This window comes from Gopherus evgoodei, chromosome 1 (genome assembly GCF_007399415.2).
Source record: "Gopherus evgoodei ecotype Sinaloan lineage chromosome 1, rGopEvg1_v1.p, whole genome shotgun sequence".
In the NCBI taxonomy this organism is placed as follows: domain Eukaryota; kingdom Metazoa; phylum Chordata; order Testudines; family Testudinidae; genus Gopherus; species Gopherus evgoodei.
The window spans coordinates 76,109,834-76,136,223 of NC_044322.1; the positions used below are offsets into that span (position 1 = coordinate 76,109,834).

The 26,390-nt window shown below is 42.9% G+C and overlaps 1 protein-coding gene across 1 annotated transcript in view; it reads left to right on the forward strand.

The window, feature by feature from the left end:
• PIBF1 (progesterone immunomodulatory binding factor 1) overlaps positions 1-26,390 on the forward strand; it is a 195,693-nt gene that overhangs the window by 6,569 nt on the left and 162,734 nt on the right. The window contains 4 exon segments of the mRNA XM_030566449.1: positions 1,608-1,806; positions 14,975-15,094; positions 18,701-18,837; positions 21,456-21,564. Of these exon segments, the coding sequence (XP_030422309.1) occupies positions 1,608-1,806; positions 14,975-15,094; positions 18,701-18,837; positions 21,456-21,564 (565 nt within the window).

The window sequence follows — 26,390 nt, forward strand, 5'->3', positions numbered from 1 at the left end:
ACAGAGTAGTCTCCTCCTTCCTCGGCCCCCCAAAAAAAACCTTCCTGAAAGAACAGTTTAGATTGAAAGTGTTTTTCAGTGAAGTTCAACCAAAATACAAAAGTAGGCTTTCTTTACAACAATTGTGGACCTACAAAAACATATACAAACAAAAACTCTTTTCAATGTTCAAATGTTTAGAAATGAACAGTTAAGGGATTCAGCAAGTTTTCCAATGCCATATAATCCTTCATCACTCATGGTCAGCCTACCTAATTTTGGAAAGTAACATTTTAAAAAGTCTATTGATAGCATATTAACATTTGTGGAGATTGGAGTTAAGGTTCCTTGTCTGAATGTGGTTTCTAAGAATCTCGATGAGTGCATTATGATGGCTGTATGTTGAAAGTGACACGCAGTCTGTTGTGGAGGTTGTCTCTGTGAGTGTAATTATGTTTAAATGCAGGGCCGGCTCTTCCATTTAGGCGGCCTAGGCAATCGCCTAGGGCGCCAGGATTATTGGGGGGCGGCATTTTGCCGGGGCGGGCGGCAGGTGGCTCCGGTTGACCTGCCGCAGTCGTGCCTGGGGAGGGTCCGCTGGTCCCGCGGCTCCAGTGGAGCTGCTGCAGGCATTTCTGCGGACGGTCTGCTGCTCCCGTGGCTCCAGTGGACCTCCCGCAGGCACGACTGGCAGCTCCACCAGAGCCCACGGGACCAGCGTGCGGGGCTGTGCGCCTAGGGCGCTAAAAATACTAGCGCCGGTCCTGTTTGGACGATAAGGTGTGAGTTGAAGTTATTTGGATGTTAATGTTGCTTTAACTAGAGATGTCTTAGGCTTTATCTACACTGGAACTTTGTCGGCAAAACTTTTGTCATTTGGGGTGTTTAAATGACAAAAGTTTTACTGATGAAAAGCGTCAGTGTGAACAGCGCTTTGCTGGCAGGAGCACTCTCCTGCTCGCAAATCCACTGACATCTGTGGGGGCATGGAAGTCTTTTTATCACCTGGAGAGCTTTCTCCTGCTGAGACCTTGGCTACACTGGTGCTTTACAGAGCTGCAACTTTCTCACTCAAAGGTGTGAAGAAACACCCCCCTGAGCGCAGAAAGTTACAGCGCTGTAACGCGCCAGTATAAACAGTACCTCAGCGCTATAAGCTAATCCCCTCGGGAGGTGGAGTACCTGCAGCGCTGGGAGAGCTTTCTCCCAGCGCTGGCACCACAACCACACTCTCACTTCAAAGCGCTGCCGTGGGAGCGCTCCCGTGGCAACGCTTTGGAGTTTCGAGTGTAGCCAGGCCCTGACAAACAGCAGCTACAATGCTTGCCTTTTAGCAGCACGGCTGTGGCAGCACAGCCAGGTCGCTAAAGCAAGGTAATGTAGACAGAGCCTGCCTTACTTACGGTTGTGTTTGAAAGGCAATATGCTTGTGCAATCTTAATTCTAGTTAACAAAAGATTTTTTTTTGTTTGTTTTTTGTAGGATTAAATTAATTGTGAACTCTTGTTCTTATCTGTAAAATTAGGATAATAATTATTTGCCTACCTCAAGTATTGTGAGGATTGAGTAGTTAGGAAACAGAAATACTTTACACATGTTTATCATAATTTTCTGATATATTTACATAGAAAACATCAAGAGCTAATGAAACAGGAAATGGAAACCATTTTAATGAGGCAAAAACAACTGGAAGAAACAAATCATCAGTTAAGGGAGCGGGCTGGAGATATCCGTCGCAGCTTGCGTGACTTGGAATTGACAGAAGATTATTATGAGAAATTGAAATCTCTTCCTGAAGATGAGCTTTCTATCCCTGAATATGTTTCTGTGAGTACTTTGTGTTCTGTATTGCTATTCAGAATATAAATTACCATGGTTTAGTAACCTGTTTGTAAAGGTTTTAATGAGTACCTTGATCTTTCTGACTCAGTGTACCTGTGAAGAAAGGGAGAAGCCTTTAAAACTCAGGTTGTTCCACCCCCATTCCCACCTCTTCCTAATATAATTCAGTCATTGAAAGTGGCATCCAAGTGGAAAAAGAAGCCTTTTAAACCCAATCTTTAATGCCTAGTAGGTTGAAATGACAAAAACAAGAAGTGGATCAGATTTGTTTTACTTGTATGATAGGCAGCAAGGAGGTTAAGTGGCAAAGGAAGGAACAGGGTGAGCATATGAGTTTGAAACACACATACTTCCTGGAACAACAGTCCATCTTCTTGTTCAGTTATTGTGCCCTGTTAGAATCTAAACGGTGTAGAGATGAAGGATTTTCCTTGGATCCGTAAGAACATAAGAACTGTGGAACTCTCTGCCAGAGGATGTTGTGAAGGCCAAAACTATAACAGAGTTAAAAAAAGAACTAGATAAGTTCCTGGAGGATAGGTCCATCAATGAGTATTAGCCAAGATGGGCAGGGATGGAACACCATGCTCAGTGTCCCTAGCCTTTGTTTGCCAGAGGCTCAGAACGGATGATGGGGGATGTATCATTGATGATTTCCCATTCTGTTCATTCCCTCTGAAGCACCTGGCATTGGCCACAGTCAGAAGGCAGGATACTGGGCTAAATGGACCATTGGTCTGACCCAGTATGGCCGTTCTTATGATATAGTCCTTGATATAGTCCTTAGTCAGTAAATTTTCTATACCAGGCTTACAGCAGAAAGTATCTTTTAGTTAAGTTTATTCTATCTAGATTTTGAACGAAAGGATATCACAAGTTTAAATTCTAGTATTTTATAGGTTAATATAGATAGCAGACATTAGCTCAGGGGTTCTCAAACTGGTGGTCAGGGTCACATGGTGGTTACATGGAGGGTCATGAGCTATCAGCTCTGTGGGGCTGACAGCTCCCATTAAATTACTCCCCACCCCCATTTTAACGTATAAGGGGGAATCATGCTTAGGGGCTTGCTATGTGAAAGGGGTCACCAGTACAAATAGTCTGAAAACCACTGCTTTAGCTAGTAAGTTGAATGTTTTGTTTTGGTTAGTGTTAACCAACCACAAGGTGGTGCTACAGTGATATTTTGCTGTCGAACAGAGCATGTAACCAACATTTTAAATTTTCAAATACACCTCTACTTGGATATAACGCTGTCCTTGGGAGCCAAAAAATCTTATAGACTCATAGACTCTAGGACTGGAAGGGACCTCAAGGTCATCGAGTCCAGTCCCCTGCCCTCATGGCAGGACCAAATACTGTCTAGACCATCCTTAATAGACATTTATCTAACCTACTCTTAAATATCTCCAGAGATGGGGATTCCACAACTTCCCTAGGCAATCTATTCCAGTGTTTAACTACCTTGACAGTTAGGAACTTTTTCCTAATGTCCAACCTAAATCTCCCTTGCTGCAGTTTAAGCCCATTGCTTCTTGTTCTATCATTGGAGGCTAAGGTGAACAAGTTTTCTCCCTCTTCTTGATGACACCCTTTTAGATACCTGAAAACTGCTATCATGGCCCCTGTCAGTCTTCTCTTTTCCAAACTAAACAAACCCAATTCCTTCAGCCTTCCTTCATAGGTCATGTTGTCATAAACAGATAGCTAAGGGTTAATGTCTCTTTCACCTGAAACACCTGACCAGAGAACCAATCAGGAAACCGGATTTTTCAACTTTGGGGGGAGGGAAGTGTGTGTCTGAGTCTTTTGTCTGTCTGCCTGTTTCCTCTGAGCTTTGGAGAAGTAGTTCTATTTTCTAGCCTTCTGTTTCTAAGTGTAAGGACAAAGAGATCAGATAGTAAGTTCTATGGTTTCTTTTCTTTGGTATTTGCATGAATATAAGTGCTGGAGTGTTTTGATTTGTATTCTTTTTGAATAAGGCTGTTTATTCAATATTCTTTTAAGCAATTGACCCTGTGTTGTATCATCTTAATACAGAGAGACTATTTGTATTTTTTTCTTTCTTTTTTATATAAAGTTTTCTTTTAAGACCTGTTGGAGTTTTTCTTTACTTCAGGGAAATTAAGTCTGTACTCACCAGGGAATTGGTGGGAGGAAGAAATCAGGGGAGAGCTGTGTGTTGGATTGCTAGCCTGATTTGGCATTTCCTCTGGGTGAAGAGGAAAGTGCTTTTGTTCCAGGATTGGGAACGGAGAGGGGGAATCACTCTGCGTAGTTTCACAGAGCTTGTGTCTGGGTATCTCTCCAGGAGCATCTGGAGGGGGGAAGGGAAAAAGGATTATTTCCCTTTGTTGTGAGACTCAAGGGATTTGGGTCTTGGGGTCCCCAGGGAAGGTTTTTCAGTGGGACCAGAGTGCCCCAAAACACTCTAATTTTTTGGGTGGTGGCAGCAGGTACCAGGTCCAAGCTGGTAACTAAGCTTGGAGGTTTTCATGCTAACCCCCATATTTTGGACGCTAAGGTCCAAATCTGGGAATAAGGTTATGATATGGTGTAGCAGCGAGTGGGATCTAGACAGAATCCAGAAGCCAGTAGGAATATTATATTTTTCTTTTCTCTGCTAAGGGCTTTTTAGCAGAGAGAAACAGTTTGGTTTTAAAAGGGAACCAGAGAGAATTTTTTTTTTCTGCTCTCTCTAGCAGTTTGTGGTTTGCATGTTAAGCGAGAAGACTGTTGAGGGTCTTTTGTCATGCAATAGCCCTCCCATTAGCAGGCAAGTACCAGCACTTATATGCATGCAAATAAAGTGGTTTTTCTGGTTTCCCTTCATTGAACATTAGCTAGAGAGAAAAGGAAAAAAGCACTGTTGCTAGGCAGACTTCAGGAGGCAACAGAGCCTGCAGTGCAGAAGATAAACACCGGAGGGCACCCCAACACAAGAAAACAGGAACCATGACTTCTAAGGCAAAGATTGACGCCGAAGAACAAATCAAAGAAGCTGAACACAGGCGACAGATGGAGATGAAAGAAAAGGAAGAAAGCATCAAACAGGCAGCCCAAGAGGCAGCACACAAAAGAAAACTAGAAGAAGAAGAAGCAGCCTACCGAAGGAAACAAGCAGAAGATGAGTTGGCCCACAGAAGGAAGCAAGAAGAAGAGGCGGCCCACCGCCGAGACATGGAAAAACACCAAAAAGAAATGGAAAAACAACAAAAAGAAATGGAAGAGAAGGAAAAACAGAGAAAACATGAACTGGACTTGGCAAAAGCTGGGCTGCATGTGCCAGCCAACCCTAACAACCCGGCGCCAACTATTGCTCCACAGCACAGGAAATTTCCCACCTACAAGGCAGGTGATGACACCGAGGCCTTCTTGGAAAATTTTGAAAGAGCCTGTCTTGGGTACAGCATCCCCGAAGACCAGTACATGGTAGAATTAAGGCCACACCTCAGTGGACCTTTAGCAGAGGTGGCAGCTGAAATGCCCAAGCCGCAAATGAATGACTATAAACTTTTTCAAACCAAGGCCAGATACAGGATGGGGATAACCCCAGATCATGCCCGTCGGCGCTTCAGAACCCAAAAATGGAAACCAGAGGTGTCATTTCCCAAACACGCCTACTACATTGCAAAAAACTATGAGGCCTGGTTAACAGGAAACAACATTCAAACCTTGGAAGAAGTGAACCTCCTCATACAAATGGAGCAGTTCTTGGATGGTGTTCCTGAAGACATCACACGGTACATACAAGATAGAAATCCCAAAACTATCGCTGAGGCGGGGGAGATTGGAGCCAAATGGATGGAACTGGCAGAAAGCAAAAAAGCTACTGTCAAGGGGAACGATTACCCCAGGGGGCACACAGACCATAAACCCTACAACCGAGGACAGCCAAAGACCCTACATACCACCCAAGTAAAGCCACAGATACCCTACTCTTCAACCTCACCAGTCTCCAGTAACTCACCTCGGCCCAGTGACCCATCAGATGGAAGATGCTTTAAGTGTAATGAACTGGGACATATCAAGGCCAACTGTCCCAAGAACACCATGCGAGTGCAATTCATTACACCACCACCACACCAAAGATCCCCAGGCCCGGATGCCTCTCAAATACCCTTGGAGCGAAGGGAAAATTTGAGAGTGGGCGGAAAGAAGGTTACTGCGTGGAGAGACACGGGGGCACAAGTGTCAGCTATCCACCAATCCTTCGTTGACCCCAAATTCATCAACCCAAAGGCCAAAGTTACAATTTACCCCTTCATGTCACAAGCTGTAGACTTGCCTACAGCTCAACTGCCTGTCCAGTACAAAGGCTGGTCAGGAATGTGGACTTTTGCAGTCTATGACAATTATCCTATCCCCATGCTACTGGGGGAAGACTTGGCCAACCAGGTGAGGCGGGCCAAGAGAGTGGGAATGGTTACCCGTAGCCAAACCAGGCAAGCTTCCAGACCCATTCCTGTTCCTGAGCCGTCCACAGAGGCCCCGTCTGTGTTACCAGAGACCCAGACAGAGGTAGTGGACCCGGATTCCATGCCTACCACTGAAACAGCCACAGCATCTCCAGTCCCAGGCCCGGAACTGGAACAGCAACCAGCACCAGCAAGTGCAACCACATCTTCAAACTCAACGCCAGAGGGCGCCAGCGAGCCAGAACTGGCAGAAGCACACGACAGCCATACCCAAAAGGCTCAGCCAGAGCCTGAAATACCCTCAGGTGCACCAGCGGAGAGCGGTTCACCAGCAACGGAAACAACCCCATCACCTACATCGCTTCCAGAGGGACCAAGCCCAAGTCCACAGTCTGAGGAAGAACTGGTGACCCCAGCCTCAAGGGAACAGTTCCAGGCTGAGCAGGAAGCAGATGACAGCCTTCAGAAAGCGTGGGCGGCGGCACGGAGCACCCCACCGCCTCTCAGCTCTTCTAATCGATCCCGGTTTGTTATAGACCAAGGACTTTTATACAAGGAAATTCTTTCTGGTGGACACCGGGAAGAATGGCAGCCGCAAAAACAGTTGGTGGTTCCAACTAAGTACCGGGAGAAGCTCTTAAGCTTAGCCCATGATCATCCCAGTGGCCATGCTGGGGTGAACAGAACCAAGGACCGGTTGGGGAAGTCCTTCCACTGGGAGGGGATGGGCAAGGACGTTGCCAAGTATGTCCGGTCTTGTGAGGTATGCCAAAGAGTGGGTAAGCCTCAAGACCAGGTCAAGGCCCCTCTCCAGCCACTCCCCATAATTGAGGTCCCATTTCAGCGAGTAGCTGTGGATATTCTGGGCCCTTTCCCAAAAAAGACGCCCAGAGGAAAGCAGTACGTACTGACTTTAGTGGACTTTGCTACCCGATGGCCAGAAGCAGTAGCTCTAGGCAACACCAGGGCTAACACTGTGTGCCTGGCCCTAACAGACATCTTTGCCAGGGTAGGTTGGCCCTCTGACATCCTTACAGATTCAGGGTCTAATTTCCTGGCAGGGACCATGGAAAAACTGTGGGAAACTCATGGGGTGAATCACTTGGTTGCCACCCCGTACCACCATCAAACCAATGGCCTGGTGGAAAGGTTCAATGGAACTTTGGGGGCCATGATAAGAAAATTCATCAACGAATTCTCCAATAATTGGGACCTAGTGTTGCAGCAGTTGCTGTTTGCCTACAGGGCTGTACCACATCCCAGTTTAGGGTTTTCACCATTTGAACTTGTGTATGGTCACGAGGTTAAGGGGCCATTACAGTTGGTGAAGCAGCAATGGGAGGGGTTTACGCCTTCTCCAGGAACTAACATTCTGGACTTTGTAAGCAACCTACAAAGCACCCTCCGACACTCTTTAGCCCTTGCTAGAGAGAACCTAAAGGATGCTCAAGAAGAGCAAAAGGCCTGGTATGACAGACATGCCAGAGAACGTTCCTTCAAGGTAGGAGACCAGGTTATGGTCTTGAAGGCGCAACAGGCCCATAAGATGGAAGCATCATGGGAAGGGCCATTCACGGTCCAAGAGCGCCTGGGAAATGTGAACTACCTCATAGCATTTCCCAATTCCTCACTAAAGCCTAAAGTGTACCATGTTAATTCTCTCAAGCCTTTCTATTCCAGAGACTTACAGGTTTGTCAGTTTACAGTCCAGGGAGATGATGCTGAGTGGCCTGATGGTGTCTACTACGACGGGAAAAAAGACGGTGGCGTGGAAGAGGTGAACCTCTCAACCACCCTGGAACGTCTGCAGCGGCAACAAATCAAGGAGCTGTGCACTAGCTTCGCCCCATTGTTCTCAGCCACCCCAGGACGGACTGAACGGGCATACCACTCCATTGATACAGGTAATGCTCACCCAATCAGAACCCCACCCTACCGGGTGTCTCCTCATGCCCAAGCTGCTATAGAACGGGAGATCCAGAACATGCTACAGATGGGTATAATCCGCTCATCTACCAGTGCATGGGCATCTCCAGTGGTTCTGGTACCCAAACCAGATGGGGAAATACGCTTTTGCGTGGACTACCGTAAGCTAAATGCTGTAACTCGTCCGGACAACTATCCAATGCCACGTACCGATGAGTTATTGGAAAAGTTGGGACGTGCCCAGTTCATCTCTACAATAGACTTAACCAAGGGGTACTGGCAAGTACCGCTAGATGAACCTGCCAAGGAGAGGTCAGCATTCGTCACCCATACGGGGGTGTATGAATTCAATGTCCTTCCTTTCGGCCTTCGAAATGCACCCGCCACCGTCCAGAGGCTGGTAGACGGTCTACTAGCTGGACTGGGAGACTTTGCAGTTGCCTACCTCGATGATGTGGCCATTTTTTCAGACTCCTGGCCCGAACACCTACTCCACCTGGAAAAGGTCTTTGAGCGCATCAGGCAGGCAGGACTAACTGTTAAGGCCAAAAAGTGTCAAATAGGCCAAAACAGAGTGACTTACCTGGGGCACCAGGTGGGTCGAGGAACCATAAACCCCCTACAGGCCAAGGTGGATGCTATCCAAAAGTGGCCTGTCCCAAGGTCAAAGAAACAGGTCCAATCCTTCTTAGGCTTGGCCGGATACTACAGGCGATTTGTACCACACTACAGCCAAATCGCTGCCCCATTCACCGACCTAACCAAAAAGACCCAGCCAAATGCCGTTAAGTGGACTAATGAGTGTCAAAAAGCCTTTACCCAGCTTAAGGCAACGCTCATGTCTGACCCTGTACTCAGGGCCCCGGATTTTGAGAAACCATTCCTAGTAACCACAGATGCATCTGAGCGTGGTATAGGAGCAGTGCTCATGCAGGAAGCAACAGATCACAACTTCCATCCTGTCGTGTTTCTCAGCAAAAAACTGTCTGAGAGGGAAAGTCACTGGTCAGTCAGTGAAAAGGAATGCTATGCCATTGTGTACGCCCTGGAGAAGCTACGCCCATATGTTTGGGGACGGCGGTTCCAACTACAAACTGACCATGCTGCACTAAAGTGGCTTCATACTGCCAAGGGGAACAACAAGAAACTTCTTCGTTGGAGTTTAGCTCTCCAAGATTTTGATTTTGAAATTCAACACATCACAGGAGCTTCTAACAAAGTTGCTGATGCACTCTCCCGTGAGAGTTTCCCAGAGTCCAGTAGTTAAAAAGTGTTCTTAAAATGTAAAAGTCTGTTAGTTATATACTTAGTAGTATATGTAAAGGTGCATGTGTTGTATTAATCTGTTTATTTTCAAGTTCTAGAAGGAAATTGCCGCCAGTGAGCTTCCCCACTGTCTGCAATTTGGGGGGCGTGTCATAAACAGATAGCTAAGGGTTAATGTCTCTTTCACCTGAAACACCTGACCAGAGAACCAATCAGGAAACCGGATTTTTTCAACTTTGGGGGGAGGGAAGTGTGTGTCTGAGTCTTTTGTCTGTCTGCCTGTTTCCTCTGAGCTTTGGAGAAGTAGTTCTATTTTCTAGCCTTCTGTTTCTAAGTGTAAGGACAAAGAGATCAGATAGTAAGTTCTATGGTTTCTTTTCTTTGGTATTTGCATGAATATAAGTGCTGGAGTGTTTTGATTTGTATTCTTTTTGAATAAGGCTGTTTATTCAATATTCTTTTAAGCAATTGACCCTGTGTTGTATCATCTTAATACAGAGAGACTATTTGTATTTTTTCTTTCTTTTTTATATAAAGTTTTCTTTTAAGACCTGTTGGAGTTTTCTTTACTTCAGGGAAATTAAGTCTGTACTCACCAGGGAATTGGTGGGAGGAAGAAATCAGGGGAGAGCTGTGTGTTGGATTGCTAGCCTGATTTGGCATTTCCTCTGGGTGAAGAGGAAAGTGCTTTTGTTCCAGGATTGGGAACGGAGAGGGGGAATCACTCTGCGTAGTTTCACAGAGCTTGTGTCTGGGTATCTCTCCAGGAGCATCTGGAGGGGGGAAGGGAAAAAGGATTATTTCCCTTTGTTGTGAGACTCAAGGGATTTGGGTCTTGGGGTCCCCAGGGAAGGTTTTCAGTGGGACCAGAGTGCCCCAAAACACTCTAATTTTTTGGGTGGTGGCAGCAGTACCAGGTCCAAGCTGGTAACTAAGCTTGGAGGTTTTCATGCTAACCCCCAAATTTTGGACGCTAAGGTCCAGAATCTGGAAATAAGGTTATGATACATGTTCTCAAGACCTTAATCATTCTTGTTGCTCTTCTCTGGACCCTCTCCAATTTTCTCCACATCTTTCTTGAAATGCGGTGCCCAGAACTGGACACACTACTCCAGTTGAGGCCTAACCAGCGCAGAGTAAAGCGGAAGAATGACTTCTCGTGTCTTGTTTACAACACACCTGTTATAGGTGAAACCGTGGTATATCGAACTTGCTTTGCTCCACCGGGGTGCGCAGTCCTGCCTCCCTGGAGCACTGCTTACCGCTTTACCTGAAAACTGACTATCATGGCCCGTCTCAGTCTTCTCTTTTCCAAACTAAACAAATCCAATTCCTTCAGCCTTCCTTCATAGGTCATGTTCTCAAGACCTTTAATCATTCTTGTTGCTCTTCTCTGGACCCCTCTCCAATTTCTCCACATCTTTCTTGAAATGCGGTGCCCAGAACTGGACACACTACTCAGTTGAGGCCTAACCAGCGCAGAGTAAAGCGGAAGAATGACTTCTCGTGTCTTGTTTACAACACACCTGTTATAGGGAAACCGTGTTATATCGAACTTGCTTTGCTCCACCGGAGTGCGCAGTCCTGCCTCCCTGGAGCACTGCTTTAACCGCGTTATATCCGAATTCGTGTTATATCGGGTGCTATATCAAGGTAGAGGTTTGTAGTTCTAAAAGAATTCAGGAACTTTACAATTATGTACTCTCCTTACTATAGGTCTACAGTTCAGGTATGTCCTATTTATTCATGACATTGCATGGAAGTTTCTAATGTTTTCTAAAGGTAATAGACACCTGTTGTGGATCAAGTACAGGACAGGACAGAAGTACCAGCAGAGCTGTATTTTCCAGACACACAATGTCAACAAGGAGAAAAAAAACCCATAAACCTTAAATTACGTTTTTCTTCTGAAAAGTGTCTATGTATAAATTACATTGATGTGCTCAAAATTTGTGTGCACTGAGTATTGTGTGCTTGCTTTAGTGACTTAAAATATACATTTGCTATTCTTGTCATCTCCGTATATTTCTGTTACTCATGCACAGTCAACAAAATTTTTTCTTCACTTTCACCTGTGAAATCTCATTGTCTTCATTGTGTTTGCACAGAACTTAAATAAACTAGGGTTGAACTTGTCATGTAGAATTTTTATTATATGAACAGGAAAATGCAGTCTTAACTGGCATCCCATAGCTTATGGAGCTTGAGTTTCTAGCAAACCATCTTTATACTTGTAAAATGAGCAAATTAAATGTAAAGGAACTGAAACACAGTAAATGTGGAACCCACAATACTGTTTTGGTTTGTTCAGAGACCTAACTGAAGTTTGAAAGAATCTTGTAGCTTTTCTAACACCAGAGACTAGCCTGGACATTGAAAATTTTATGTTGGCTTTCCCATGCCCTAACCTGCAAATAAATTTTGGAAAGTGTATATAAATGCCGGGAACAACGAGGAAACAGTAGACTTCAGCCCAATGTATTGTACTCACACGGGGTGTGGGAGACAGCTGGTTCAAGTCCCCCTTCTGCCTGAGAGGAGAAGGGATTTGAACAGTGTTTCTGCCTCCTGTTCCATGAGTTCCCTAATGACTGGGCTATGGAATATCTTGATGTGAGGCTCCCTCAGTCTCTCCTGTTGAGCTATTCCATTTCGGATAGCTAAATAAATAAATCCACGTTGGAGCCGGGGGACTAATCCTGAGTTTCCCACCTCCCAGGTGAGTGCCCTTTCTACCAGGCTAAAGTAATTTTCTCACACTCTGCCTCAATGATTAAGCAGTATTCACAGTGAAACAGGTTCAAGAATAGTGATTAAGGGAGCCTCACATGAGAATATCTCATAACCCAGTGGTTAGGGCACTCACCTGAGAAGTGGCAGATTCTTGTTCAAATCCGTTTTCCTCATCAGCAGGGGCTGGCCTGAACCACATCCTGGGTGAGTACCCTAACCACTAGGCTAAAAGTTATGAGGGAGTGCCTCCCCCTTTTCCTCTTGTTACATATGGGCGAAACTGCCTCTGAGCATGCTTACTGGATTGAGTCCTACATGCAAGTTAGGCGTTCTTCAGCTTATCTTCCCCCAGTTTGTGACTTGCTCTGGGCTAGGCAGCCGGTCACCTGAAGCGAGGCTGCAATGTGCATGCCTAAAGGCAGAAACATTGGTACCTATGGGAACTTTTTTTGCAAAATTTTAGGCACCAAACAAGTTTAGGCCCCTGTGGGGTTTGGAGGCATTTGAGCAGGAATTTTGTGAATATCAGTAGCTGCCTCAGGCTTTGTCTACACTACGCAGCTTTTAGCGACATGGCTGAGTCTCAGATTTAGGTGCCAAAGTGGCAGTTAAGTGCCTGAGTTCCTTTTTGGTTTTAGCCTTGTTTACCTTCACGAGGTAAAAGGAATATAATAAGTAAATGTGACTTACTTGACCCAAGAAGGCTAGTTCTAGTCTGCGGCAGGTCTCTAGAATGGCTCTAATGACACTATATGTACCATCACGTGGAGGACTTAAATAAAAATACAGGCATGTTTTAATCCCCACTTGTTTGTTGATAATTAGACATAATTCCAAAGTTGGACCTGTTTTTAAAAAAACAACTATTCACAGATTTTATATATATTCACATATTTAAAAAAAAGTGTGTGTGTATGTATAATATATAAAGAATTTCAGGACTTCGAAGGTGATAGATGAAATGATCTGTTTCAAAGCATTCAAAATGTAGGGGGGAAATAAAGTTTGACTGAAGATCGATAGTTAAATAACCTTGATGCCAACCTGTATGTGGGCGTGTACATGTATGGTGTGCCACTGCATAAGCAAATAGTGCATTCCACCATTCTCTGTATTTAATTTGTAGCTTTTTCAAACCACATAGTTATGATCCCAGGAGTATTGATATAGAAAAACAGATATATCTATATCTATATCTAGGTATATATAGATATATACACATACACACAGATTTGTGCATTTTTTAGAATATATTTTGTATGATTTTTAAAAAGGCCTAGTTGACTTAGGCTAAAGCCTTTTCAATAAGGGCTTTTAAAACCTGCTATAAGAAATCTTCAAAAATAAATTTTATAACGGGATCACTGGTAAGGCCGTTCACCATAGAAGCAGGTGTTTGTCAGAATAAAAACTACAGGGTGTAATTAATCTTGTACCTGTTATAAATGAGAAGCTGGAAAAAAGATCTCGTCACGATGGTTGGAAAAATTACTTATAAATGCTTGATAATGCTCATTCTAAAGTAGAGACCGTTGGAATTCTTATTTCTTTGGAAGCTGAATTTCCCTTTTTCTTTCTTTTCTCAAATTTAAATAGGTAAGCATCAACATTTTGGGAGTCAATATTTTACTTTGGAGTTTCTTTCAATAAACATTCCAGTGACTGGTCACCCTCCTCTTTCTTTCTCTCACACTTGCAGCAGAAGGAAATGGAGGATAACTCATATCCCATCTGTGCATCTACAAAGTAGTGCTTTTAGCAGTGTTGGTGATTATGTGTGACTGACAGGGATTATAATTTTGATCCTTATTGGCTTCACCTGGCATGATGAATAAAAATATTTCTGTTCAGAAATGGTGGGGGAGAAAGGGTAATGTTGATTTTAAACTTGGTGAGATAATTTTTAGAAGTATAAAGGGAATATGTGAGGATCATGAGCCACATCAACTGCTTTATGTTAATTGCGTGTTTAATGGTTGAATGAACATAAAATGGAGTAAGAGAAGCTAGTGTTGTGGTACTCTACTCTGTTGCATCTACACCTCTATCGCAATATAACGCTGTCCTTGGGAACGAAAAAATCTTACCGCGTAATAGGTGAAACCGCATTATATCAAACTTGCTTTGATCCACCAGAGTGCGCAGCCCCGCCTCTCTGGAGCACTGCTTTACTGCTTTGTATTCGAATTCGTGTTATATCTGGTCACGTTATATTGGGGTAGAGGTGTAATTAGTGTGACTGCTTAATGTGGAAAGAATAAAAACAAGGAACAAAAAAATGGAGTCTGAAAGACTATTGAATACAAACTGTGACCATGTCTACAGTGCGATCAATGCAGCAGTGTTGATTTAGTGTGCCTGGTGAACATATGCTAAGTTGGTGGGAGAGTACTCTCCCATTGAAGTCTGTAGTCCACGTCCCCGAGAGGTGAAAGCTATGTCAACAGGAGAGCATCTCCCATCGATATAGGTTGACTTAAAGTGGTGTCTACACTGTGCTAAGTTACAGCGACTTCAGTTACATAACTTATATAACTGAAATAGCGTAACTTAGATTGACTTACAGCATTAGTGTAGATCAGCCCAGTGTAATAGAGTAGTACATGTAAAAAGTTGTGTAGTAAGTAATGTATGCGTTAATAGAAAGTATTAACTTTTCTGTAAAACAAATATGAGATTTTTAGGTTAGTGGCATAAAGTGTTTTAATTGTTCTCTTACTAGAATTTATTTGCTTTTTTTGCTAATTTCGAGGGGCGTTCTAATATCTGCATTTTTGAGGCGTGACAGCGTTGTTTGCCTTCTTTTCTAGATTCGATTCTATGAAGTAGTCCATCCATTAAGAAAAGAAGTAAATGAACTACAGATGAAAAAAGACAGCCTATCTGAAGACCTAAATTATTACAAGTCGCAGTTGAAGTGTGTGATGGAGGTTTGTATGCTTCAGTAACCCAGCTATGAAAATGAGTAGTAAAATAACCCTGTTCTGTCAAGTGAGTACATTTCCATTCCAGATATCTTTCAGATCAGGTAAGAGACTAGAGGTTTAATAGTGGGGCATTAATTTCTTTAATACTTGCAAAGCAGTTGTTTTCTGACAAAATTAATTTGCTTAATATTTGTACTAATAATGAAAATCTGTATCTCTGTCATCAGGTGCATATTTAATAAAAATTTAGAAAACTTTGACAGATATTGTTTGGAAACACATCTGCTGTACTTTCACATTTACCTTTTTTTTTTTTTTTTTTTTAAATTTCCTTGGTTTTATTCTTTCCCTATTTTATTTATTGCTGAAGACTTGAAAACAGGATTGCAGTGCTTTGATGTTCACCTGCTCTTGCTATTTATTCCTCTACTGAAATAATAATCTTTATAATCTCAAATTGGACCCCATAGCAATTAATTGTGATGCCACAAATAAAAGACTGACTACAATTAAGAAATAAGTTATTCAAATTTACTTTAATCATGTTGTCTCCTTCTAGTAAAGAAGGGGAAAAGACACAAAAAAAAGCAGAAAATATCTTTTTTTTTTCCAAAGTATATTGAAACATTGGCTGCACTCGTATCATAAATTTCTTTTTAAAGATACATCTAAGATTTACACTGTTGTGCACAAAGTTGGAATTAAGATAATTGCACCGCTGTGGTTAAGGTTGCGAGAATACATTTCTTTTCCCAAATCCTTGCTATAGTTGCTTAGACTGACTCATTTTACCTTTTCCCCCTGAAACTTTTCATGGCTGACTCAGCCTATAAGTGTGTGGTTTTGGGAAATTAAAGGACTGTATGTTCTTGAGTTATCACAATGGTCTTATTTTATTAATGGACATTAAAAATGGCTTTTGTACTTGGCTAACTTGTAAATTATTGATTTTAAAATTTCAGCGATATAGACATGTGAACTAGTGTTTTTTCTATCTTGTTTGAAGAAAATTTGTGTTTTAAATTACTCTAAAGAGGTTTTGAAAATAACAACGTATTGTGCATGCACAGCAATTTCTCTACCCTCTCTTACTTCACCTTCCCTCCCCTTCAAAAAAATGCAACCGCCTACTTTTCCTCCTTAAAGAACATCCATCACTGTGTACGTAATATATTCCAATTCAAATAATTATAAGTGTGTACTTAAATGTAGTAGTGTTTAAAACACCCTTGAGACAAGGGAGAGACTAAAACTTTTATAATGATATCCAAATAAGGGCCTTATCCAGTGAAATGCTGAACACCCTTATCTCACTCCTTTGACTTAATTCTATTTCATTAGTGAATGTTTAACTTAAAACGAAAGTGAAATAATGCTTTTCTTGATCATTTAGTAGTGCTTCCATAGTTCAACTTTCTCTTGTCTTTAGATACTATACCTATGCAAATGAAAATGTCTCTAAGGTTCTGCTGTCTGTAAAATATTTTCTCTCCTAGTTTAACTAGGCACATTATAAACCAGCAGTTCAATCTTCGTTTAAATTATGGAGGAAATTTAGCATTACAGAATTGGAGTTAATTTCATACATTTAACTTCAGTCATGATCTGTATGAATCATACTGTTTCAGTCCAAGGCCTGCTTGAACAGACACTGCCACTTATGGGGGCAAATTCAACTGTGAATTAAATGTTACCATAAAGGGATAAGAATGATAAAGTTAAAAGTTTAAGTTGTATCGCCCTGTTACTGCTTTTTTTTTCCTACATCCTCTACTCATTTTATGTGCAGTAATCCATATTGGTACAGATTTTCACAATCACTTGTTGTTGGACCACCTTAAATCTGACCTGAATATACCATCACCCATTTAAGTTGGAATTTGGCATCCCTTCTCAGGTCTAGAGTGAGGTTTTATGATAGAAACAAATGTTAGCTGGATAAGAGGTGGTGACAACCAAACATATTTGTTTGTGCTGGAATCGTAATTTGAAAGCTCTTCACCAATATGTTAACCCATTCTGCTACTTAGCAATAAATCAGGGTCAGCAACCTCTGGCAATGCAACTCGCCAGGGTAAGTACCCTGGTGGGCTGGGCCAGTTGTTTAACCTGCCATATCGCCAGGTTCGGGCCGATCACGGCTCCCACTGGCCACGATTCGCTGTCCCAGGCCAATGAGGGCGTCATGAAAGCGGCGTGGAGGAGAGATGTGCTGACCACAGCTTCCCGCCGTCCCCATTGGTCTGAGGCAGTGAACCACAGCCGGGGAGCCGCAATTGGCCGAACCTGCCAACGCGGCAGGTAAACAAACTGGCCCATCCCACCAGGGTGCTTACCTTGGTGAGCCAGCATGACCAGAGGTTGCCAATCCCTGCAATAAATTATCCCTTTTTTTTTACTACAGTTAAAATTCTGAAAGGTAATCCAATTTCAGATGAATGTTGCTAAAAATGGGATATGTTGCAATAACTGCAGTAATATTAAAACAGGTGTAATCAGTATAAGCTTTATCATCTTAGATTTGTTTTCCCCTCACCATGTAGTGGCAGCATTTATCTATTGACTGATCATGCCAGGGATTTGAAATCTATTGTTTTTTTCCTTTTATGCCAGTAATTAGAAAGCAGCATCCTGTCTGTGTTGGATCAGGAATGTTGTATTTTACTGCCTGTACCCACATCACCATATTTAAATTGTAAGGCAGCTTGCTGGTGAGGTTGAATGCTAAATAAGTTAAATATTGACAGGACAAAAGATCAAACAGTGGTATGTCACAAGAAAAAGGATTTCTCCCTGAGCAACTCTGATATGGCTAGCTATAAGTATTGAATGTTCTTAGGTTTGGTAGCTGTCTGTGATTAAGGTTAGATAATCTGAAGCATATATTCTGTATGCATGCTTTTCTATAAATGAAGCAAGTTCCACAAAAAGATGTTATGAATCATGATATAATGCAATAGGTGGCTTAATGAAGCTAGGGCTGACATACACTATTTGATTCGTGGAAACATTTAGGATCTACATATTGAACTTCAGGCGAGAAGTTTTAAGATTAATTAGTGATCAGCTGACTACCAGTGTGATACCATATATCGTATTCTAAAGGGCTAAGAAAAAATAAGATCAGGAAAAATGTAGAATGAATATTGACAAAAGGATAAGAGGAATAAAGGCTCTTAGAAATGCCATTCAGGAAGTTATGCTTTAGGCAGACAAGTTATTGGAGTGAAATTTAATGACCTGTGATACAAGCGAGGTCAGACTAGATGATCTAAGGTCCCTCTGACTTTAAACAGTATGAATCTACAAAAAAACACCTACAGGGAAGAATGTGAGTGAGAAAGTAGCCATGTTAATCAACTAATTAAAATAAGAAGAGGAAAAAAGTAGGCCAAATATCTATAGGTCAGTATTTCTTGACAGTGAAAGATCTATTAGGTTGTGATGTAATCTGCCAAGAGAAGAGGTGGAAGCCTCCTCATTCAGACACACAAAGCTGGACTACACATAATGCAATAAGGTCTTTGTTTTTTTATTCTCACAGTTACCACATCACTAAGTCAAGAAAACTAACGGAGCTTTGGTTATTTTACTTATTTTTACTTATAGAGCTATGAAGATGAGCGAAGAAGTCGTTCAGAGCTAGAAGTTAGATGTCAACGTTTGACACTGGAATTAGCAGATACCAAACAGATGATCAGCAAGGTGACTACAGGCAGGGAGAACTATGATAAAGTAAACGGTCAGTGCATCTCCAGAGTACTATGCTCAGTGATATTAATAGAAAATTATGTCAATATTTTTGTTTATCAGGTGATAGCCCTTAATGTGAACTCATTTGTTTTGACTCATGCCTGCCCCACAAATATTTGTGGATAAATTATTTCTCAACTCTGATAAGTAAAATTGTTCAGCTTATGGTAATGTCTGATTCCACAGAAACACTAAACAACATTTCAAACCTGGTTGCCTGAAGCTAGGTGCTTGAAGTTGAAGAGGCATGATTTTTTCAGAAGTGCTAAGCAACTAGTTCCCAGTGACGAAAAGAGCTGCAGATGCTGAATGTTTTGGAAAATTAGACTGCTTAAACAGAAATGGTCTGTTTATTCAAGTGTTCTGACTTTTCCAAAATATTCAGCATGTGCAGCTCTTGTCATCTTCATTGGGATCTGGGGTTGCCTGGCCCTCCTGTAAAAATCAGTCTGCTTCAACTTAGGTACCTAAATATGATTTTTTTAGAAGCCTAGCTGTAGGCATCTGGGTTAGAAAATTTTGGCCCATGCTTCTTACCTATTTATTGAAGAACATGATAGAACCCTTCCTAATTTCCTTTAATCCATATAGTTTGTGTTGCATAGCATATTGGGTTTGTTTTATTTGCATTTCAGCTAAACAAACATTAATATTAGTTTAATAAAATATAGCTGTGTCCCAAAATGCTTCACAGAGTTAAGTAATAAAGGGCTTTGTACTCCCCTTCATGCTGCGAGAGGGAGAGATGCCCTCCAAGCAATGCAAAGGGCCACAGGCCTGGGATCCACAGATTTGGAAACAAGGTTCCCCTGTGGGTTCTGGTGTGAGCAGAGATTTAAAAGCTTCATTGTGAAGGGATTCTTTACCTCAGAAAGCTATTTTTTCCCTTATTTCTAAAATGTAACTACTGGTGTTTTGTTTATTTTATGCTGTGAGTGCCTATCTTGTAAATTACAATAGCCAAATAATGCAAAAATATATGTATTGCACCCCAGCCCACAGATGAGCTTTGCTGTGTCCAGAAGGTTAATAAATCTGGCCTCTGGCAGATCACTGGGGGCTTAAGTTCCAACACTCAGGACTCCATACAGAAAAAACAACTTGCCATCAACCTCCCGCTCTTGTCTTGTTTACATTGAGCAAGATCAGGCACCTCTGCTAATCTTAAGTGTGGCAATATGTCATTGAGAGAGTTGATCTCTCCGATAGCCAGGTCTTGAACCATTTGTGGCTTAAAAGTTAAAAATAAGCAGTTTGCATTATACCTGAAAGTTCATTGGAAACCAATATATATCATGGATCACTGATCTAATGTGCTTCCAATATGCAACTCCATTTAATAAGCAACTCACATCATTTTTCACTAGCTTCAGCTTCTGAAAAATTTTAAGTGTTGATCTATGCAGAATGCATTATAGCAATCTAATCTCAAGGTGACAAAGGTGTAAATAATTGTGGCAAAGTTTCAATTATCTTGCTAAGTGCAGATGGCAAAAAAAGCATTCTTGGGCCTGGGTACTGCCCGGGAATCCAGGAGTAACACATGATCTATCTGTGTGTCCACACTGAAGATCAGTTTTACAAAGTGGTCACACTTCTTCAGAGTTTTGCCAAGTTTTCTAGCTCCTTACCCTATTTGCCAACATTATGTCAGTCTTGTTTGGGTTACATTACAGTTGGCTAGTTTTCATCCCAGCCCCAAGCTGGCACTGAATAACTTGTTCCACTGCTCTGATTGGGTCAGATAGTATAGAGATGTAGAGCTGGGGAATCATAGGCATGCTGAATGTATTATAACCCACTAACTTTCCCAGCAATATCATACATATGTTGAACAAGAGAATGATCTAGCTCAGGGATCGGCAACATTTGGCACGCAGCAAATCCCTTAGCCTGCGCCACTTCCTGCAGCTCCCATTGGCCTGGAGTGGCGAACTGTGGCCAGTAGGAGCCGTGATTGGCCGAACCTGTGGACGCGACAGGTAAACAAACCGACTCGGCCTGCCAGGGTGTGCTAGAGGTTGCTGATCCCTGATATAGCTCCATGTACCACTTTAGAAGAGAGAACCTTCGGAACAGAGGAACTATTATTCATAGCAATCCTTTGGGTTCTCTCATAAAGATAGAGATGAAGTCACTCAAGCATTTTCATTCACTCCTGCAACTGTGTGCAAAAGAGTCAACCAAATGTCGTGGTCAGTGTTATCAAAGTCTTTTGACAGATTTAAAGAATAGGCATAGACACTTTATCATTGTCCATTGTTAAAAGGAGACAATAATATGGCCCAAAGTTAAATTTGAGAAATACAAAAGCAGAGCAAGAAGAGAAATCTAGTGTAGACTGACTAGATATGTTTTCAGATGAGAAATATGAAAATAGTTGAAAGTTGAATAGTAATAAGGTGAAATGGCACAAGAAAGCAGTTCCAGATAACAGGAAATGAGGAAGTGAAGGACTTGCGCTAATAGTGGCTACATTGAATGAAGGGAAAGAGACGCCAATGTTAGATGAACACAGAGGATGAATGAAATTAAAGAGATACATGAGGTTTGAGGACTTATTTTCATTTCACTGAATGAATTTCATAATATTCTGGCTTTGTTTTAATAGTGAACGAGATGCATTTGAACATGAATTGTCAGAGCTCAGAAGAAAATATGAAATATTAGAAGTGTCGCACAAAGCTCAAGCCAGAGAAAGAAATGACTTATCAAAAGAGGTAAACTTGTATTTCTTTGAGTGATTGTCTGCATGGATTCTATTTCTGGTGTATGAGTAGGATTATTTTTAAAAGTGGTGTCCATTGGGCCCACACCTGCACACTATGTACCTTTATGCTCTCCCACGTGAGGATATAAAGGGTGGAGTGGGCCCAAATACTCCTCAGTTCCTACCTGTTACAGCCAATGACAGTGAAAGGGAACCCTGTGCAGTGTCCATTTAATCAGTGAAATTTTCCTTAGCCTTGTGTATATTATTTAGTATAGCTATCATTGCTAGTATTGTTAATATAGTTTTTTCTTTTTTATTCTCCTGGCAAATAGATAAAGATATAATTAAGTTTCAGTTAGCCTAGAAATCCCACCCACCCCTTTGTATAGGGGATGCTAGCATTATAATAGAAGCCATGTCACTGGGGTTTAAGACATGTTCTTCATATGATTCTGTGATGTCTGTTAATGACAGACACTCACAGTGCTCGCTCTATCTTGGAGAAGGACATGTCCTTGAGCACAGTTCTCTCTCGTTCATTCTCCAAATACGCTCAGAGTGAGGAAGATGTGTCTGGAAATATTTCTACTGTGGCAATCAGTGCAAGCATCCTCTTATACTGAGCAGAGCCATGATTCCACTACTAGCTCCCAAGCCACGTCCACTCAGAGGCCTTGTTTGGACCACTACATTGGCATCAATGTCTGGTAGAGGCAGAAAGGAGCACTGTTCCAAAGATGAGCCCAGATTCAGGACACCATGCCTGGCACATGACAGATTGAGACTGAAGGATCACCATCTTCCAAGTCAGCACATACAATACCCTCTGAATAAGTGGAGCATGCTAACCTGGGTACCTCGAAACTTGTCACAGAATGAAACTGTGAAAATAGCCACAGCACTTTCCATTCGGTACTGACTATCTTTGTGATACCCACTACCTTGGCACTGTCTGTCTTTTCACCTAAGCCATTCACTGTGACTTGGTAGAGGTCCCAATAACATAGTCACCTTTCTTGGAAAGAGTAAGGCTGGTGATAGCCAAACCACCAACTTCAGAATCAACTCAGAGGAGATGGACTTTTCCTCCATTGCTATATCCTTTCACTCCAAAGAGGCTTGTCCTGCATATTAATGATGGTCTACTGGAGCCTACAAAAGACTGTCTTGCAGAACCCTCCATTCATCTTGGCCACATCAAAAAAAGAACTAAGGAGATATAAGGTTTCTGCTAAGGGATTTGACTGTTAATTTTTATTTGCTTCTGACACGGGGTTCTTTTGTAGTGGCAGCAGTTCAGGAAAGATCAAAACATGGGGGACCTCGTAAATTCACACTGAGAGAAAAACACCCAAAGAAACTGGATCTCTTTAGCTAGTGAATACAATATCAGGCCTTCTTTTCTTAATATCGTTTCGTAAACCGAATCATGTTGTCTCAATTTAAGAACACCAGAAGGAGATTCCTTCTGCCATGACAGATTTATAGTTTTTCTGCAAATCGCTACAAGCGATGCTGGATGCATTTAAAACTACAGTGTATGCAGTGGCTACTGCAGTAGTCAAGAGGTTAAATAAAATAAATATATGGAGATATACCTATCTCGGAGAACTGGAAGGGACCCTGAAAGGTCATTGAGTCCAGCCCCCCCGCCTTCACTAGCAGGACCAAGTACTGATTTTGCCCCAGATCCCTAAGTGGCCCTCTCAAGGACTGAACTCACAACCCTGCGTTTAGCAGGCCAATGAGCTATCCCTCCCCCCATTAAAGTAAGGTTAACTCTTACGCATATTTTGTATTTTCAAACAAGCACTTTTTTGCTTTCTCCCAGATTTCACCTGAGTGCTTGAAAGCATTTCTCTGCAAACACTCACAAGGCCTTTTGGTTGTTCTCCTTCAAAGCCCTCTTCAAACGTTGTCCTTTGCTGGTATGTCTGCAAAAAACTAGACAACAATTAGGCTGCTTGTGTACTTAAACCTCTGTCAATCATGCTGACCAATATTGTCTCTTTGTTTCCTTGTACTCCTCCATCTATCTATATCCATCTGTTGTTTCTTGGCCCCACCTGTGCCATAATTAATTAGCTGGGATTTAGAGTCACGGGAAACAAACAAGCTCTTTTGGAAGGCTCTGAGCTAGGGTCTGCAGGAGGCCACGTACTCCAGGGGAATCAGCCTGGGGTCGAATGGGCTATACCAGAGTAGGAAAAAGACTCAAAGATATCCCAGAAAGTGACTGAGAAACAGGGTCCAGAGGGACGGCTGAAGAGAAGCCTATGAAGGATGGAAGAATCTTTGTTTACTGGGACTTTTAATTGTTCTCTTGTTACTCCCAGAAAGAATTAGGTTGTTTCTGACTTGGCTAGAGGACCAACTATATGTACAGAACTAGTCTGTACGTGGAAAACCAAGATGATTCACCTCAGGGAAGAAAACTGAAGCAAGGAGCATCAGTGGGGCCACTCTTGAACAGAAAGGGGCACTAAGAGACAGCCACATCCTATGACAAACATGTTCAAATTGAGGGACTGTGCTCCCCTCAGGAAGCTTGTCTCCATATAAAGGTTCAAGAGCTCAGAGCCATCTCTCTGGCATACAGAGTGAGTCTGCCTCTTATTCAGGGATCCACAATACAAGTGCTGACAGACGACAATACTTCTGTGCATTATGTCAATGTGCAAGGAGAAGGAAGGCCATCCACACTTAGTCAAGAAGCCATACCACTGTGGAATTGGTACATTCTGAACTAAATGGTACTGTACATTGCATACACTGTAGTTTTAAATTGCTCTGTACCTTCCTTGCCTTTAGAACACCTTGGCAGATCAGTTCAGTAGGCAATTCTCCAACAACCACAAGTGGTCTGTCAAAGAGACTCAATCCTACAGACATCTTTTGCAAGCGGGGATGTCTTGGGAATAGATATGCTTGTCAAAGACCAGAACAAGCATCAGGACTTTATGTTCCAGAGAGGGTTCAAGCCCATGTTCCCTATCAGCTGACAGAGTGGATTGATTTAAATCAGTCCGATTTTAATCTTGTTTTCGAGCAGTAAGCCTGGAACCTTTGTTTTAAATATTAATTTCAGTCATGTGCATTTGTACTTTTTCATTATTTTCCCAAAGAAAGGTTGATTCTCACTGCTTGGTAACTGTGCGAATCAACATATGTTAAACTAAATATAGCCTTTAGATAAAATTTGAGTGATTCCTTTTGCTAACCAGGAGAATACACTATATCTTTATATATTTATTTGAGCAATTATATAGCATAACTTTTCGGTAGATGTTGAATTTTTTGCTTACAGTTGGTGTCAAGCTGTATTTGAGTGAAATTTGATTAAAAATGCACAAAAACATTATTTTAAACGTTGTTAGTAAATAAAGCTACCTTTATGTGCTGGTTACATAGGAAAAAAGTTCATCTATAGATGTTTTGCATTTAAAACTAATTTATTAAACAAAGAAGTATTATCTATAGAAGTGGTCTCCAACTTTTTAAGCACAAGATCACTTTTTGAATCTACCCCGCCCCATTCACTCCATCCCTCCTCCCTCCGTCGCTCACTCTCGCTCAGCCTCACACACTTTCACTGGGCTGGGGCAGGGAGTTGGGGTGTGGGCTCTGGGCTGGGGTTGAGGGATTCGGAGTATGGAAGGAGGCTGAGCCTGGGCAAGGGTTTGGGATGCAGGACTGTGTGCAAGCTCTGGGAGGGAGTTTAGGTGCAGGAGGGGGCTCAGGGCAGGGGATTGGGATGCTGTTGGAGTTTTGGAGTGCTGGCTCCGGGAGGGAGCTAAGGGCTGGGGCAGGGGGTTGGGGTGCAGCAGGGGTACAGGCTCCCACTGGGCGGTGTTTACCTTGAATGGAAGTGTAGCAGGGTAAAGGCAGGTTCCCTGCCTACCCTGGTCCCGCACTGCTCCCGGAAGCTGCGGGCATGTCCCTGTGGCCTCTTGGGGGGGTGGGGAGTACTTGGCTCTCTGTGCTGCCCCTGCAGCTTCCATTGGCCGCAGTTCCCCATTCCCGGCCAATGGGAGCTGGGGGGCAGTGCCTACTAGCAGGAGCAGCGCATGGAGACCTTCATCACCCTCCCTCCCCCCATTCAGGGATGTGCTGGCTGCTTCCGGGAGCGAGGCCAGGACAGGCAGGGAGCCTGCCTTAGCCCTGCTGCGCCGTCGGACTTTTAGCAGCCGGAGACTGTGATCGACTGGCAGAGGCAGGGCCGGAGCTTCCATTTAGGCGGCCTAGGCAATCGCCTAGGGCGCCAGGATGATTGGTGGGTGGCATTTTGCCGAAGAGGGCGGCAGGTGGCTCCGGTGGAGCTGCCGCAGTCGTGGCTGCGGACGGTCGGCTGCTCCCACGGCTACGGTGCACCTCCCACAGGCACGACTGTGGCAGCTCCACTAGAGCCGCGGGAGCAGCCAACCGTCCGCAGCCACGACTGCGACAGCTCCGCGGGAGCAGCCGACCGTCCGCAGCCACGACTGCGGCAGCTCCACCGGAGCCGCAGGACCAGCGCGCAGGGTGGTGAAATTGCCATGTGCCTACGGCGCTAAAACCCCTAGCACCGGTCCTGGGCAGAGCCTCTGTGATTGACTGATAAATCGCGATCTTCCAGTTGGTGACCACTGATCTATAGTCAGTGAACTGAACTCATTGTTTTTGATCACCGTGTCCTTCAAGATTTTAGAACTAGAAGATCTTGCACCTAGTTTTTGTTTAGCGATTTGGTAGACGAAATAAGCTTCACTGCTTTTTCAATTCCTGGTTTCTTAACGTAGAGCAGATCTTGTTGAATAAACTGTAAAGAAGAAAATATCGTCTCTGCAGCTACAA